This window comes from Nycticebus coucang, chromosome 9 (assembly GCF_027406575.1).
Source record: "Nycticebus coucang isolate mNycCou1 chromosome 9, mNycCou1.pri, whole genome shotgun sequence".
NCBI lineage: Eukaryota > Metazoa > Chordata > Mammalia > Primates > Lorisidae > Nycticebus > Nycticebus coucang.
The window spans coordinates 10,757,768-10,774,824 of record NC_069788.1 but is presented as its reverse complement, the minus strand read 5'-3'; the positions used below and the strand labels follow the sequence as shown (position 1 = coordinate 10,774,824).

Here is a 17,057-nt window from a genome sequence, read left to right as displayed (position 1 = left end):
CCTTCCACCTCCCCAAGGAGAATGATATGAGAAACCAAGACCTGGGCCCTGGGAGCACTTCCCACCAGTGTGTCATTGATTCTAGGCCGAGGGGAGGTGCTTGAGTGTTTGTTTTGTGATCTTCCCAAAAGGAGTTTATTTTTAATTAATTCATTTGTCTTTGTCAAGAGGACTGAGGGAAGGATATTTTTTAAGTCTTCGATGACATCTCTTTTCTTTTTTCCCCTTACATCTGGCATTTACTTCCTGACTGCCTGTTACCCTAAGAGATGGTTATTGATGTTATTTGTTTAGTTTTTAGTTGGCAACTCTATCCTTTACCAATATTCAAGACTAGTGATATTTAGTAGACATATAATGCAAAATAATAGGTGAAATTAATTTTTTTTTGGAGAATTCACATTTATTGAATAATGAAGTGATACAACCTGGAATTTCTCAATTCCAAATAAATTTCACTTTCTGAACATTTGAGCTGTTACTTTTTAGCACCAGCAGACATGACAGTGGGTTACAACCTTTCCCTTCTAGCCCTTCAATCTGCTGTAATGAGTCCTTTGCTTCTTTTGTCATTCCCCCAGGGGATGGCCTACTGTCCTCCTTTCTGTACAATTTGGGCAAACCGACTGGTGATGGCAAGAGCGGTGTCAATGAAATAGTCTACACAGCTAGAGAGACAATTTTCAGTGCGGGAGTCTAGGCGATTCCCTGGCTTTTCTACACATTTATCCCAACATAGCTCCATGCAATGATGCACCTGTGCAGTGAATTGTGCCTTGTGCTGTTCTGCCGCCACCAAGTGCTGCAGCTCTGCTTCATCCGCCTCTCCCAGCTCCGCCATCATCAGCTAAGAGTTATGGCTCTCTCGACCCGTGTGTGTGCCAGGTGAAATTAATTTTACTTAAAAAAATTTTGACGTTAATATTATTAACCTAATGTATGAAAAATACTATCAATTCAACATGTAATCAGTAGAAATTATTAAGGAGATATGCTCTTTTCCCCAGTTCGAACTCTTTACAACCCAATGTGTAGTTTGTGTTTACAGTGTATCTCCACGAGGACTAGTCACATTTCAAGAGCTCAATAACCAATAACCACGTGGATAGCAGAGCATGGGAAGGCTCCCTGGAGCCTGCCTTTAGATGGAAAGGAGCATCTTCTGGGGAGAGTGCCTAGTTCAAAAGCCTCTAGCTGTTTTGCTCTTTTGTAGAGTGAAGATAAGACTAAAAACAATCTCATAGTGGTGTTGTGAGGATTAAATAATTAAATTAGGTAATCGCGTAAATCACAGTACAGTACCTGGTGGGCAGTAGGTCTCACTGTATGTTTGTGTTAGCTGTTAGGTTTTTCTTTTTTTTTTTTTTTTTTTTTGGTTAAATTTCTTTGTAAAATGAGAATATCCATCTTAGGAGTTCCCATGTGATTTTCATTGTATCTCTTATAAGACGCATACCACATTCTATGTAGAATTTGTACTTACTAGTTGGTTGGTTAACTGTTTTAGTTTCCCTTTATGACTGTAGCATCCTAAGAGGTGGGACCAAGTCCTATTGACCTTTGCAGCCTGAGCAGTTCCTAACACTGGTCCTTTCACTGAGCTCTTTGTGTCCATAGAGCCTCAGCATGTTGGCCTTGGGGAGCTAAGGTGAGAATTTCAAGTAGTAGGAATTTATGGGGTAGAAAGTTGGATGGAGGGACAGATATTTGAACTATTAACTTAGAAATGATAAAGCTGATAAAGGAAGTTTTTGATGAAGAAAAGTGTTTGAGCATTTATCTGTTACCTTGGTTTGGTATCTGTTACCCTGATTTGATCATGATACATGCATGCCTTATCAAATAACACATGTTCCTCCAACATAGGTGCAACTGTTACATACCAATTGAAAAAGTCATCTAAAAAGTTATAAAGGAGGAGAGAAGTTAACTGTAAACGTTCTGATTTTCCTTAGATTATTTTGGCCATGCTCTTGGGTCAGTGCACCCCACTTTGGAGACCACCTGTCTAGAGGGTGAAACGCAAATTCTTTGGTGGAGAACACAAGGCTCGTACAAGCTGCCCCAATACGTTTCCAGTCTCGCCTTGCACCGCTCTTGCCTCCTGCGCCACGATTTACACGTTGTTCTGCTCGTTGAACGTTACGTGCATCGTGTTTTCCCTGTGTTGTTCCCTCCACCTGGTTGCTTCTTTGTGCGTGGGAAGTCCTTATCGGAGGCAAAAATGTCACTTTCCTTTAGACGATTCTTTGATGATCTCTCTCTTACTCTGCGTTCTCAGGTGTAGTAGACGTGTGTTTATTGTAGCACCTCGAGGTGGGTTACCTAAGACAGTTTAATAGTGTGAGTCGTTCTTTGAGAGCAGAGATCTGGACTTAGCTTCCATTTTTAGCTCTAAGCAGAGAGAGCAAACATTGATGGGGCCCTTGTCTTACGTGAGACCTGTCTGGGTTACCATGGGGGCTACACAAGATGTGTAAACATGGTTTCTGATTTCAAGGATCTTATAGGTGAAATGTACCTTGCAGGAAATAGTTCTTCATACTGTCTAAAGGAAATATAAAACTATTTCCCTTTATAGAAGTTAGAGGACATAGTTTTAATTTCTGTTTTCTAGACAGCAGTTGGTATATGGTTAATGTCTTCCAGAGGAAGAGTGAGCATATTTTAGGAAGGAGTTTCAAAAATGGAGAGTCTGGACATAGTGTCCCTATCCTGTTTCCTTTAGGCTGCGATGCTGTCAAATGTCCCCAGACTGTGTTAGAAATATAAATGAAATAAGGCAGGCAAAAGTGCAGTTTGTGTTTACATCATAGCATGCGCTCTTGTTTTCAGAGCAAGAGTTTGAATTTCTTCTGTGCTTCACAGTTTGACAACCGGGCAATTCTTTTGACATCCTCAAGAGACATCAGGATTATAATCATTTTAAAGAGGGAAACTAAGAGATGGCAATTGAATGAAGCCATCTGTCACAGGTCAGTGAGAGCCACTATTATAATTCAGATTTATTGATTTTCCTGGTATTCACATCCTGAGCTGGTACTTCTTCACAATTCCCTTAATTTATACACCTTGGTATCTTAAAACAGGGAGCAATCTTTCACTTAATCTGGGAAGTCATTTCAGTGATAAAGATGTAATATGTGGTCAACTGCTGATTACAAATTATAAGGCTTTTTGTTTATCAATTTCAGTTACTTGCTCTAGCGGAGCTGAGAAAGCCACTTTAGAAAGAAAAAGATACAAGTATTATTGGCTCTGTGAAAAGTCTGGAAGAGATCAGTGTCTCAAATTTAAACACCCTGAAAAACTGAAAAAGACTTGTCATAGTTTTCTCTCTTTAACTTCAGGGAATTTAAAATAAACCAAATATTGCCAACACCATAAAATATCAGTGGAGCAAATAGTAAATCAGCTTGGAAAATCACAGAAGCAGCACAAGAATCAGAGTGACCTTGAGAAATGAGCTAGAGGGGCGTGAAAGCAACTCAAAACCGAGCGACTCAGGCAGATCAGAAGATTAACCTGTTCTAATACGTGAAACCACGGAGTGTTGAGTCAGCCTGTCCTGATAATCCTTTTGGGTCAGAAGTCTTTCCACATATACATTCATATTTTCTGACTAATAAAGATATAGTGGCTCAGAAACTGCTATTTGAGAACAGTTTTTTTTTTTTTGGCCGGGGCTGGGTTTGAACCCACCACCTCCGGCATATGGGACTGGCGCCCTACTCCTTGAGCCACAGGCGCCGCCCGCTATTTGAGAACAGAAAAGAAAGCCTGAAATCAACGGGTTTTCACAAACCACCATACCGCAGTATAATTGATATATTAAAAATGACATTTGACTCATGCAATTTGAAGAGTTTAGACATATGCCTGCACTTCTGAAACCCTCACCACCATTAACGTAATAGACATATCTAGACCTCCAAAAGTTTCCTTGGGCCTCTTTGGTGTTGTTTTTGTTGTTACTGTGAAAACACTTCGTATGAAATCTACCCTTCTCACTTTTTAAGTGCAATATTATGAACTGTAGGTACTGTGTGTTTTGCAGAAGATCCCTAGAACTTATTTATATAGCATAACTGACATTTTTTATCTCTTGAATAGCAACTCCCCATTCCTCTTCCCCCCACCCCTGGCAACTTCATTCCTTTTTTTTGCACCTGTGCCTCTGACTATTTTACACAGTCACGCAGGTGTCTCATGCGGCATTTGTCCTGCTGTGTCTGCCTTTTTCACCACAGTAATGTCCTCCAGGTTCACCCATGTTGTCGCAGATAACAAGATTATCTTCTTTTTAAACAATATCCCATATTCTGAATGAAGAAGAATCCATATATGAACGTGCCGCATTTTCCTCACCTGTCCTTCTGCAGATGGACATTTGAGTTGCGTCCGTATCTTGACTACGGTGAACAATGCTGCGATGAATATGGGGGTGCAGAAATCTCTTGAAGGTCCTGATTTCAGTCCTTCTGGATATTTACTGAGTAGTGGGCCCGCTAGACTGTGTGGGAGTTCTAATTGTAAGTGTGTGAGGAGCCTCCATGCTGTTTTCCACAGCAGCTGCACCGTTTTACATTCCCACCAATGTGGTATAAAGGTTCACTCTGCTCCGCGGCCTTGTCCACACCTGTTATCTTTCGTTTCTTTGATTATCAAAGAAAGCCACCCTAACAGATGCAAATTGATGTCTCCTGTGTCTTTTAAACATTTTAGATATTTTTATTTTTCCAAATTTGTTTATTCATCAGGAGTGACTGAGATAAAAAATATAATTAAGTCCCATCCTCATCATGGAAATGGCTTTAAGAGACAACTAGTCAGATGAATATTATTTCTTCCCATTTTCAACTAGTAAATAGTTACCGATGATAAATAGATAGCTATGAGCTGTCAAGAATGTTCAAGATCTGTTATATAATACAACATGCCTGTTCACAGGGGGAAACTAGGAAATAACTTATGTGTACTTCTTGATTTCATTGTGTAAGACAAGCACAAAAGCACCACCCATGCCTCTGAGAACACGGGACCATGCACCCTTGAAAAAAGCTTTGCCTCCTTTATCACGAAGGATCTTCCAGCCGTCAACCAGGCCGGTGTACATGTCAGTTCCTCTGTGCCCAACTGCACCATCATGTGACGGGGAACAGTGTCAAAAAGATAGGAAATCAACCCAGCAACGGCAGTGACTAACTGTGCAATCATTCAAGTGATGGTGATGTGAATATTCCTGGCATCTGGAAGCGTTCCCTTTGCAGTGTCATAGATAATGAAGTAGGCAGCTCAACGCTTGGTACAGGCCCCCAAGCCCGTCAGATTTGTAGATCTTAACAGGCAGTCAGCAAGGCCTCTGAATTCCCTTTCCGCTCCAGCTTTACCCACATCAGCTGACAGACGGGTAGGAGCAAAATCAAGAGGGTGCACAAAACACAAGGATGTGGCCCCAGCGGCACCACCCGATGGCAGATTCCCTGCAAAGTAGCACTGAAACTGGGTCCTCTTGTCCACACCACTCAGGAAGATCTGCTTGTATTTATCTTTGAAGGCAAAGTTGAGAGCCTAGGTGGGGAAGTATCAGATGACATTGGCCAGGTTACCGTGCCAGAGGACAGGACTGCTTGCTCCCTGGGGATACGGACCAGCAGTGTGTATTGCTTATCCGTGGTGATTTGCTTGCTGGCATGCTATACCTGACTTGCTAGCTGGGCGCTACTGTGGTCTTGGACATGGCTGTGGCCACTCCACCTGCCAGGAGGTCCTTAATGAGGGACACAGTGACATTTGTCATGTTGAAAGGAAAGAGGAGGCACACGACTGGGACAGGAGCAGGCCGAGAACCGGCTTTGATTCCAGGGCTGTGGGGTTTCCTTGTGTTTTAATTTGCATTTCTCTGATGATTAGTGATATTGTGAACCTTTCTTTATACTCATTGGCCATTTGACTCTCTTAAGAAATGTCTATTCCAGGGGGGGCGAGCAAGATGGCAGCCGAGTAACAGCTTCCTTGCATCTGGGCACCGTGAGTCTGGGGAGATAGGACTCCAGGCATCTCCGGCTGGTGAGAACTGCCTTGCATCACTCCTATGAGGATACAGGGAGTCAGCGAGAGACTTCTGGACCCCAAGAGGAGGACTAAAACAGTGGAAAACCGGCAAGTCGCATGTGTTCAATCCGTCTAAACCCGCCCACAACTGTAAGTTCAGTAGCAGCGAGACTGCAAACCAGAAAGGCCTTACCTGTGAACTGTTTTGATGTCCTTGGACTTGGCACTGAGTTGAACTGCCTTGGGGAAGGCCTGAGCGGGAGTGCGGAGAACTTTGGCCGTTGTCTAGGGCCCCAGTCTGAGCCGCTGAGCCAGACGGAGCTAATAGTGTTTGGCGGTGGGTCACACGGAACCATTGCCAGTGATCTGCCCCAGCAAGCTCCGCCCTCAGTGTCGCAGAGCTAGAAAAGGGTGGGAGCTTGTAAACCAGCAACCAAGTAGCCTAAGGGTGGGGTCTGAGCCGCCTGGCAGCCCTAACCCTCAGGGGCAGAGTGAGACCGGTTTTGGCACACTGGGTAAGTGGATAGCCATTTCAGCAGTGATTCCAGCGAGAAAGCTGGGAAAGCTTCTGCTCAGCAAGTTTACAAGTTCAAAGTGCCTTTTAAGTGGGCTGAAGAGAGATTTAGGGTGTCTACCTGCTGGGGTTTGAGAAATCAGCAGCCTCCAGTTGTATCAGAACTGTGACTAACATCTCATACCCCAGAAGACCACGTGTTGCCCAGACAATATTCACTAACATATACATACTGCTTTGTTTTTGGTTGTGGTTTTTTTTTTTTTTTTGGTTTGGTTGGGTTTTTTTGTTTATTTTGATGTTGTTGATGTTGTTTTGTTTTTTTATTTCAAGCTTTTCAATACAGATCCTTTTTCTTTCTCAATTTTTCTAGTTTCATTATAATTTCCCATTGCTGCCTTTTTTAATAACTACAACTTCATTTTTGCTAGTGTTTCTACCGCTATCATTTGGTTTTTCACCCAATTGTATCCCCGTAAAGTTTTCTGTTTGCTTCTTTTGGTTTGATTTATAGCATTTTTGTCTTTCCTCTCTACTTGGTGGAGGTGGGGTACTGTGTCTGATCAGGTTAGCAAAGAGCTGCTGACCTCAAGGGAACCACCCAACTGGGCAACCCCAGAAGGTGGGGTTTTTTAAGGTTGTGTCAAAGTACCCTACTGTACACCTATATTGCGCTGTCTCCCTCTTTCTGTACCTCTCTTTTTTTTGTCAATATTCCTTATCCCCCCCCCTCTCCTTTCTCTATCTTTCTTTTTTTTCTTATCACTCGGTCCTCCTTTCTTTCATCCCTTTTATGCTCTTCAACCTTCGCACCCTTCTGGTCCTGTAACCCTTAGTCCACAGGCACAAGAACTTAAAGAGCAAGAGGAAGTGAAAGGAAAATTAGGGCAAGGAAACAGATAAAAGAAATCACTCATGAGGAAGAATCAGCAGAAAACTCCAGGCAACATGAAGAACCAGTCCAGAACAACCCCACCAAGGGACCATGAGGTAGCTACTGCAGAGGATTCCACCTATACAGAAATGTTAGGAATGACAGAAAGGGAATTTAGAATACACATGTTGAAAACAATGAAAGAAATGATGGAAACAATGAAGGAAACTGCTAATAAAGTGGAAAATAACCAAAAGGAAATCCAAAAACAGAATCAAATAAGAGATGAACGATATGAAGAATATAAAAAGGATATAGCAGAGCTGAAGGAAATGAAACAGTCAATCAGGGAACTTAAAGATGCAATGGAAAGTATCAGCAACAGGTTAGACCATGCAGAAGAAAGAATTTCAGAGGTAGAAGACAAAGTTCTTGAGATAACTCAGATAGTAAAAGAGGCAGAAAAGAAGAGAGAGAAAGCAGAACGTTCACTGTCAGAATTATGGGACTTTATGAAGCGTTCCAACATACGAGTTATAGGAATTCCAGAAGGGGAAGAAGAATGCCCCAGAGGAATGGAAGCCATACTAGAGAATATTATAAAAGAAAATTTCCTGAACATCACCAAAGATTCTGACACACTGCTTTCAGAGGGCTATCGGACACCAGGTCGCCTCAACTCTAACCGAGCTTCTCCAAGACACATTGTGATGAACCTGTCCAAAGTCAAGACAAAAGAAAAGATTCTGCAAGCTGCCAGGAGTAAGCGCCAGTTGACCTACAGGGGCAAATCCATCAGAGTGACCGCAGACTTCTCTAATGAAACTTTCCAAGCAAGAAGACAATGGTCATCTACCTTTAATCTACTTAAACAGAACAATTTTCAGCCCAGAATTCTGTACCCTGCTAAGCTAAGCTTCAAAATTGACGGAGAAATCAAATCATTTACGGATATACAAACATTGAGGAAATTCGCCACAACAAGACCGGCTCTCCAGGAAATACTTCAACCTGTTCTGCACACTGACCACCACAATGGATCAGCAGCAAAGTAAGAACTCAGAAATCAAAGGACAGAACCTAACCTCCACACTGATGCAAAAGATAAAACTAAGCAATGGACTCTCACCAAATAAGACGAATAGAATACTACCACACTTATCAATTATCTCCATAAATGTTAATGGCTTGAATTCCCCACTGAAGAGACATAGATTGGCTGACTGGATTAAAAAACACAAGCCATCCATTTGCTGTCTGCAAGAAACACACCTGGCTTCAAAAGACAAATTAAAGCTCCGAGTCAAGGGTTGGAAGACAATTTTTCAGGCAATGGAATTCAGAAGAAAAGAGGAGTTGCAATCTTATTTTCAGATACATGTGGATTTAAAGCAACTAAAGTCAAAAAAGACAAAGATGGTCACTTTATATTGGTCAAGGGAAAACTACAACAAGAAGACATTTCAATTCTAAATATTTATGCACCCAATTTAAATGCTCCCAGATTCTTGAAGCAGACCTTACTCAGTCTGAGCAATATGATATCTGATAATACCATCATAACAGGGGACTTTAACACACCTCTTACAGAGCTGGACAGATCCTCTAAAAACAAACAAAGATATAAGAGATTTAAATGAGACCCTAGAACAACTATGCTTGATAGATGCATATAGAACACTCCACCCCAAAGACAAAGAATATACATTCTTCTCATCACCCCATGGAACATTCTCCAAAATTGATCATATCCTGGGACACAAAACAAATATCAACAGAATCAAAAGAATTGAAATTTTACCTTGTATCTTCTCAGACCATAAGGCACTAAAGGTGGAACTCAACTCTAACAAAAATGCTTGACCCCACCCAAAGGCATGGAAATTAAACAATCTTCTGTTGAATAACAGATGGGTGCAGGAAGAAATAAAACAGGAAATCATTAACTTCCTTGAGCATAACAACAATGAAGACACAAGCTACCAAAACCTGTGGGATACTGCAAAAGCAGTTTTGAGAGGAAAATTCATCGCTTTAGATGCCTACATTCAAAAAACAGAAAGAGAGCACATCAACAATCTCACAAGAGATCTTATGGAATTGGAAAAAGAAGAACAATCTAAGCCTAAACTCAGTAGAAGAAAAGAAATATCCAAAATCAAATCAGAGATCAATGAAATTGAAAACAAAAGAATCATTCAGAAAATTAAGGAAACAAGGAGTTGGTTTTTTGAAAAAATAAATAAAATAGATAAACCATTGGCCAGACTAATGAGGAATAGAAAAGTAAAATCTCTAGTAACCTCAATCAGAAATGATAAAGGGGAAATAACAACTGATCCCACAGAGATACAAGAGATCATCTCTGAATACTACCAGAAACTCTATGCCCAGAAATTTGACAATGTGAAGGAAATGGATCAATATTTGGAATCACACCCTCTCCCTAGACTTAGCCAGGAAGAAATAGAGCTCCTGAACAGACCAATTTCAAGCACTGAGATCAAAGAAACAATAAAAAAGCTTCCAACTAAAAAATGCCCTGGTCCAGATGGCTTCACTCCAGAATTCTATCAAACCTTCAAGGAAGAGCTTATTCCTGTACTGCAGAAATTATTCCAAAAAACTGAGGAAGAAGGATCCTCCCCAACACATTCTATGAAGCAAACATCACCCTGATACCAAAACCAGGAAAAGACCCAAACAAAAAGGAGAATTTCAGACCAATCTCACTCATGAATATAGATGGAAAAATTCTCAAGAAAATCCTAGGCAATAGATTACAGCTTATCATCAAAAAAGTCATTCATCATGATCAAGTAGGCTTCATCCCAGGGATGCAAGGCTGGTTTAACATACGCAAGTCCATAAACGTTATCCACCATATTAACAGAGGCAAAAATAAAGATCACATGATCCTCTCAATAGATGCAGAAAAAGCTTTTGATAAAATCCAGCATCCTTTTCTAATTAGAACACTGAAGAGTATAGGCATAGGTGGCACATTTCTAAAACTGATTGAAGCTATCTATGACAAACCCACAGCCAATATTTTACTGAATGGAGTAAAACTGAAAGCTTTTCCTCTTAGAACTGGAACCACACAAGGTTGTCCTCTGTCACCTTTACTATTCATCATAGTGCTGGAAGTTCTAGCCAATACAATTTGGCAAGACAAGGAAATAAAGGGAATCCAAATGGGAGCAGAGGAGGTCAAACTCTCCCTCTTTGCTGACGACATGATCTTATACTTAGAGAACCCCAAAGACTCAACCACAAGACTCCTAGAAGTCATCAAAAAATACAGTAATGTTTCAGGATATAAAATCAATGTCCACAAGTCAGTAGCCTTTGTATACACCAATGACAGTCAAGATGAGAAGCTAATTAAGGACACAACTCCCTTCACCATAGTTTCAAAGAAAATGAAATACCTAGGAATATACCTAACGAAGGAGGTGAAGGACCTCTATAAAGAAAACTATGAACTCCTCAGAAAGGAAATAGCAGAGGATATTAACAAATGGAAGAACATACCATGCTCATGGATGGGAAGAATCAACATTGTTAAAATGTCTATACTTCCCAAAGCAATCTACCTATTCAATGCCATTCCTATCAAAGTACCTACATCGTACTTTCAAGTTTTGGAAAAAATGATTCTGCGTTTTGTATGGAACCGGAAAAAACCCCGTATAGCTAAGGCAGTACTTAGTAACAAAAATAAAGCTGGGGGCATCAGCATACCAGATTTTAGTCTGTACTACAAAGCCATAGTGCTCAAGACAGCATGGTACTGGCACAAAAACAGAGACATAGACACTTGGAATCGAATTGAACACCAAGAAATGAAACTAACATCTTACAACCACCTAATCTTCGATAAACCAAACAAGAACTTACCTTGGGGGAAAGACTCCCTATTCAATAAATGGTGTTGGGAGAACTGGATGTCTACATGTAAAAGACTGAAACTGGACCCACACCTTTCCCCACTCACAAAAATTGACTCAAGATGGATAAAGGACTTAAATTTAAGGCATGAAACAATAAAAATCCTCAAAGAAAGCATAGGAAAAACACTGGAAGATATTGGCCTGGGGGAAGACTTCATGAAGAAGACTGCCATGGCAATTGCAACAACAACAAAAATAAACAAATGGGACTTCATTAAACTGAAAAGCTTCTGTACAGCTAAGGAGACAATAACCAAAGCAAAGAGACAACCCACACAATGGGAAAGGATATTTGCATATTTTCAATGAGACAAAAGCTTGATAACCAGGATCTATAGAGAACTCAAATTAATCCACATGAAAAAAGCCAACAATCCCTTATATCAATGGGCAAGAGACATGAATAGAACTTTCTCTAAAGACAACAGACGAATGGCTAACAAACACATGAAAAAATGTTCATCATCTCTATATATTAGAGAAATGCAAATCAAAACATCCCTGAGATATCATCTAACCCCAGTGAGAATGGCCCATATCACAAAATCTCAAAACTGCAGATGCTGGTGTGGATGTGGAGAGAAGGGAACACTTTTACACTGCTGGTGGGACTGCAAACTAGTACAACCCTTCTGGAAGGAAGTATGGAGAAACCTCAAAGCACTCAAGCTTGACCTCCCATTTGATCCTGCAATCCCATTACTGGGCATCTACCCAGAAGGAAAAAAATCCTTTTATGTTAAGGACACTTGTACTAGACTGTTTATTGCAGCTCAATTTACAATCGCCAAAATGTGGAAAGAGCCTAAATGCCCACCAACCCAGGAATGGATTAACAAGCTGTGGTATATGTATACCATGGAATACTATTCAGCCATTAAAAAAAATGGAGACTTTACATGCTTCGTATTAACCTGGATGGAAGTGGAAGACATTATTCTTAGTAAAGCATCACAAGAATGGAGAAGCATGAATCCTATGTACTCAATCTTGATATGAGGACAATTAATGACAGTTAAGGTTATGGCGGGGGGAAGCAGAAAGAGGGATGGAGGGAGGTGGGTGGGGCCTTGGTGTGTGTCACACTTTATGGGGGCAAGACATGATTGCAAGAGGGACTTTACCTAACAATTGTAATCAGTGTAACTGGCTTATTGTACCCTCAATGAATCCCCAACAATAAAAAAAAAAAAGTTAACAAAAAAAAAAAAAAAAAAAGAAAATAAATGAATGGCAAACTAAAAAAAAAAAAAGAAATGTCTATTCCAGTCCTTTGCCCATTTCTTAGATTATTCATTTACTGTTTGCTATTGAGTTGAGTTCCTCATATATTTTGTATCGTAACCTTTTATCAGATGTGTGGTTTTCAAATATTTTTTCCTATTAGGTAGGTTGTCCTTTCTCTCTGTTAATTGTTTCCTTTGCTGCGTAGAAACTTTATAGTTTGATGTGATCTCACTTGTCTATATTTGTTTTTGTTGCCTGTGCTTTTGGTGTCATGTCTAAGAAATTATTGCCAAGACCAGTGTTAAGACTCTTTTTTTCTTATATTTTCCCTTCCAGGATTTTTACAGACTAAAGAACATCTTCTTCTTTGAGTGCACTGCCCTAGTGAAAAGGAGTGAGTGGTTTATGGTGGCCTGACAGGTCTATGATGTTGGAGGAAGGTGCACAGCCCTGAAATTCCTTCCCCAGGAGAAGGGAGCAATGATCGTGCACAACCACAGAAAAGGTTTGAGAGGCTCTGAGAATCTCCATCTGGGCCTACTGGTAAAAGTCTTATTGGCAGAAGTTAGTCCATACAACAATGGAATTTTGATATTAGGACGTCTTAAAGCACCATGTCAGTTAATACAGTTATAACTATTTTTACATTGGTTATTTTCTTAAAATTTTACATAACTTCAGTCATATTTAAGATGACCTATTAGAGTTTGCTACTTATAGAGAAGCTATGATTAATCCTTCTGAAATGAGATAGCTGAATTTTCATTTTTTTTAGGTATTCTTTTAGTAGGCCACATTTACACTGTTTTTTCTTTTCAGAAGTTTAAGTAAAAAGAGAAAGAAATCATGTTTAGGTTGTCTATTTAATTGAATTCCTCATGAATACAGATTTCAATCTTACAAGTCACTAGTTATAATGCTAATAGATTGTAATATTGAAGTTTAATCCTTTATATTTTAAAAAGTTTCATCAGAATTGGTTACATTAGTTGGTGGCTCCAACCCCTATTAATTGGCCCCTTTTTATAGAAGCAAACAAACCAAACTTCCAAAAAACAATAGAAAATCTAAATTTAGTCTATTCCCCCAACTCAAAATAAAACGCAGTAAGGTCCATAGTGAGGCTGTGCAGGGATACCTTTACACATAAAGGAAAGCATTCAACGAGGCCTCAGTATTGACTTGTAAAATATGGGTATAAAATAATGACACTGTAAGGGAGAGAGATTCAAGAATTAACTCTAAAGATGGTTCTAGAGCAAAGTTACAAAAGGATTTTGAGGGATAGTGTAATTGGAAAAAAGGTATTTAATCTGTCAAAAGTTGCATTCTCTTTTACATTAATTTGTATTTACTTGAAAAACAAAAAACAAAAAACAAAGTCTGACAGTTCTGCTTTGAGCGTTACTGTCTCTTGTGTAGCAGAGCTTAGCTACCAGCTCAGCCCTCATGTAAAGGTGGTTTGTTACTGAGCGTTACCCTGCAGCGGGCCTAACTTAATCTATGATTTTCAGTCCACAAGCAGTGAAAACCTTTTCTGACCTAAAAATAAAATAAGCGAAATTAAAAAAACAAAACCACGATGCAGTAAAGGACAAAACCACGATGCAGTAAAGGACGGCCCTGATGAGTTCTACAGCAGCGATCAGCATCATCAGAGTTCGGGGTTGGCGATGCGTTCTGACGCGTGTAAACTGGAGGTGAAGCTGTGGCTGGGCCGTGAACCGGCTCTGTCCTGTCCGCTGTGCGCGCACAGGGCTCCAGACTGCAGGCCTGGTCCTCACATCAGCAGTCAGGGCCACTCCAGAGTGTGCCCAGTGGCTTGCTTCCACCGCTGCTACTGCCTCCGGGGGTGCCTGATGTTGAGAGACCACGCCAGGGAGCCCCGAGAATCCCAGAGTAACCCCTTCCCACAACAGAGGTCTAAATACAGTGCAGACCATTTTGGAATCTGCGACCTCGTCCTAGTTTCAGGTACTGGAAAACTTGTTCTTTACGAAGTACAAGTGGAAGTATTTTAGGATGGGTGGCACCTGTCCTAAGGTTGAGCTTGGCACTGAGTTGAGGTTATTTTCTTGTTGTATTGAGGGCAACTAAAATTCTCTTGTCCGTAAGAGAAGATGAAAGTGATGGACACAGGCTGTTAGTGCTCAGGGTAGTCATCCTGAAATCCCTGGGGTCTCACTGGGATGTTGAACTTTTTGCATGTTGAACTTGTATTCTGAAATCTTATTGTTTCTAAAAGTTTGTCTATAGAGTCTCTTGGATTTTCTAGTAACTAATTTCCATGAAGCGACCACAGGGAAATGAAAAAAGCAGAGTGGAGTTGCCTTACTGCTGAACAGCATCAAGAGCCTTAAAACAGAAGAAGTGTAGCCCAGCATGCGTCCTTCCTAGCATGCTGTATGGGTGAACCGGCAGAAGACACACTGTCACAGAAGTGTCCCGTTTTCTCTCCCCTGGAATTTAAATTTTACCTGATTGGCGTTGAGTCTGGGGCACAGAAAGGGCTGAGGGTGTGTGGGGTTGCTATGATGTCTCCAGTGACATGTTGCGTCAACTTCTGTGGCCACCAGGTGGCAGGCTGGTGCAGAACGGCAGCGGCTGCGGACGCTCCGGAGGGTGTCACGTGTCTGGCTGCCTCTAGGGGCGCTGGCAGGATGACCGGCTTTCCCTGGATTCAGAATGTCAGACCTAGACGACTCTGAGCATCTGCCACCTGATGGACCTACAGACCCGATTCCTGTTCCTCCTCATTTTTTCTTTTAGACTTTCAAACACTAAAGACTAGGGTCCTGTTCCAGAAATAGAGCTATTTCCTTACCATCTCCATGTTATTCCAAGGGCGCTTAAATAGACATCTAGAATTTAAATAGGTCACAGTCCACAATCCCGAGTCCCTTTTGAAAATGCACAAAAACATGTAACAAAGATTTTTTAAAAAGCCCACTAAAGAATCCAGCAAAGTGGTGATGGGAATTATAAAGAAGGGGTTCAGCCCTTGGAGAGACACCACAGTACACAGAATTACCTTTCTTTTCCCTGTTTATGAGACGTCAAAAGGTTTCAGTCTAAATTGGCTGCAATGCTCCGTCCCTGGTTGGGATTCAGTTTTTTTTCCCTTTTCCTTCAGTCTTTTCTGCTTTGCAATGTTTTACCTCTAGTAGTGGGGTTCAGTGTCTCAAACCAAAATAAAGAAACTTTGCTGCTATGTCTTTAGATTGAACAGTCTATTTTTGGCCCCAATTGATCTTCCCTAAATGGCTTCCATGGGAGTGATGTTGTTGTCTGGTTCAGTTACTCCCTGCGATGCTTGAATTTTCCCAGACTCTCCTCTTCCCTCCTTTCGTCCACCCCTGCTCTTGTGTTTCAGGGACCAACCTCGGACTCCAGTGCTAGCATATCCCCCTGAGGTGTGCTAGCTAGTGTCCCTCTGTCTCGTTAGGCTCGGTGCCACATTACTGACTAGTTTCCACCACTGGCACCTGAACTCCTTACCTGGGCTACACTTCTTCTGTTTTAAGGCTCTTGATGCTGTTCAGCAGTAAGGCAACTCCACTCTGCTTTTTTCATTTCCCTGTGGTCGCTTCATGGAAATTAGTTACTAGAAAATCCAAGAGACTCTATAGACAAACTTTTAGAACCAATAAGATTTCAGAATACAAGTTCAACATGCAAAAAGTAATGCTATCTTATATATCATCAATAATCTACTAGGTAATAGAATAGGAAAAAAATATGCCATGTATGATAAGATCAAGGTCTGTATATCTGGCACAGGATAGGCAGAGATTTATGGAGAATAAGTACAAAAAGTTATTGTAGTGGATAAAGCTGTAAGTATAGAACTGTATCATACCCACATATAAGCACATTTGGTTTCCTAATTTCAAAAGGTGTTAATTCTCTCCAAATTATAAGTCAAAGTGGAACTCGATGGCAATAAAGGTGCTGTCATGCTTTTGCCTCTGAAACAAAACAGACTCTAAAGTTCAAATGGAAAGCAGCTTTGAGAGCAGCTGTAAACAATTTTGAAAAAGAACTGGGAGAGGGGATTTGCCTATTAGACATCCAAACTCAATACAAAATTATATTAATTAAAGCATGCGTGTCTGGTCTTGTGATAAATAGACCAATGGAACAGAAACGGAAACTCAGAAACAGACTGAAGCGTATACCGTGAATTGGTGTAAACGTGGGACATTAGTTAGAATTTCTGTGAGTGATAGAAAACTCCAGAAAGCAATGGCTTGAACAAGGCAGATGTTTCTCTCTCTCTCTGTCCAGAGGAAGAAGAGAGGGAAAGAAAGGAAAAGGCGCCTGTTTGGGGACGTTTCTCAAAGGACGCACATGCTACTTTCACTACCAATTCAGGACATGGCCACCTTCAGCTTCAGTGGGACTGGGAAATGATTTAATTCTGAGTGCCTAC

The 17,057-nt window shown here is 40.8% G+C and overlaps 1 protein-coding gene and 1 pseudogene across 1 annotated transcript; both read right to left on the bottom strand.

Annotated features, from left to right (window-relative positions):
- Nucleotides 1-558: 558 nt before the first annotated feature.
- LOC128594354 (mitochondrial import inner membrane translocase subunit Tim8 B-like) lies at nt 559-851 on the bottom strand. Its single transcript, XM_053603065.1, has one exon. The coding sequence runs from the start codon at nt 842-844 to the stop codon at nt 590-592; it is 255 nt and encodes an 84-aa protein (XP_053459040.1). The 5' UTR covers nt 845-851; the 3' UTR covers nt 559-589.
- A 4,102-nt stretch (nt 852-4,953) lies between these two features.
- Nucleotides 4,954-5,933, bottom strand: LOC128594353 (ADP/ATP translocase 2-like; annotated as a pseudogene).
- Between the last annotated feature and the right edge of the window lie 11,124 nt (nt 5,934-17,057).

Bases quoted from the DNA above. Each gene is read 5' to 3' on its own strand.
- LOC128594354 (XM_053603065.1), bottom strand. From the start codon at position 844: ATGATGGCGGAGCTGGGAGAGGCGGATGAAGCAGAGCTGCAGCACTTG.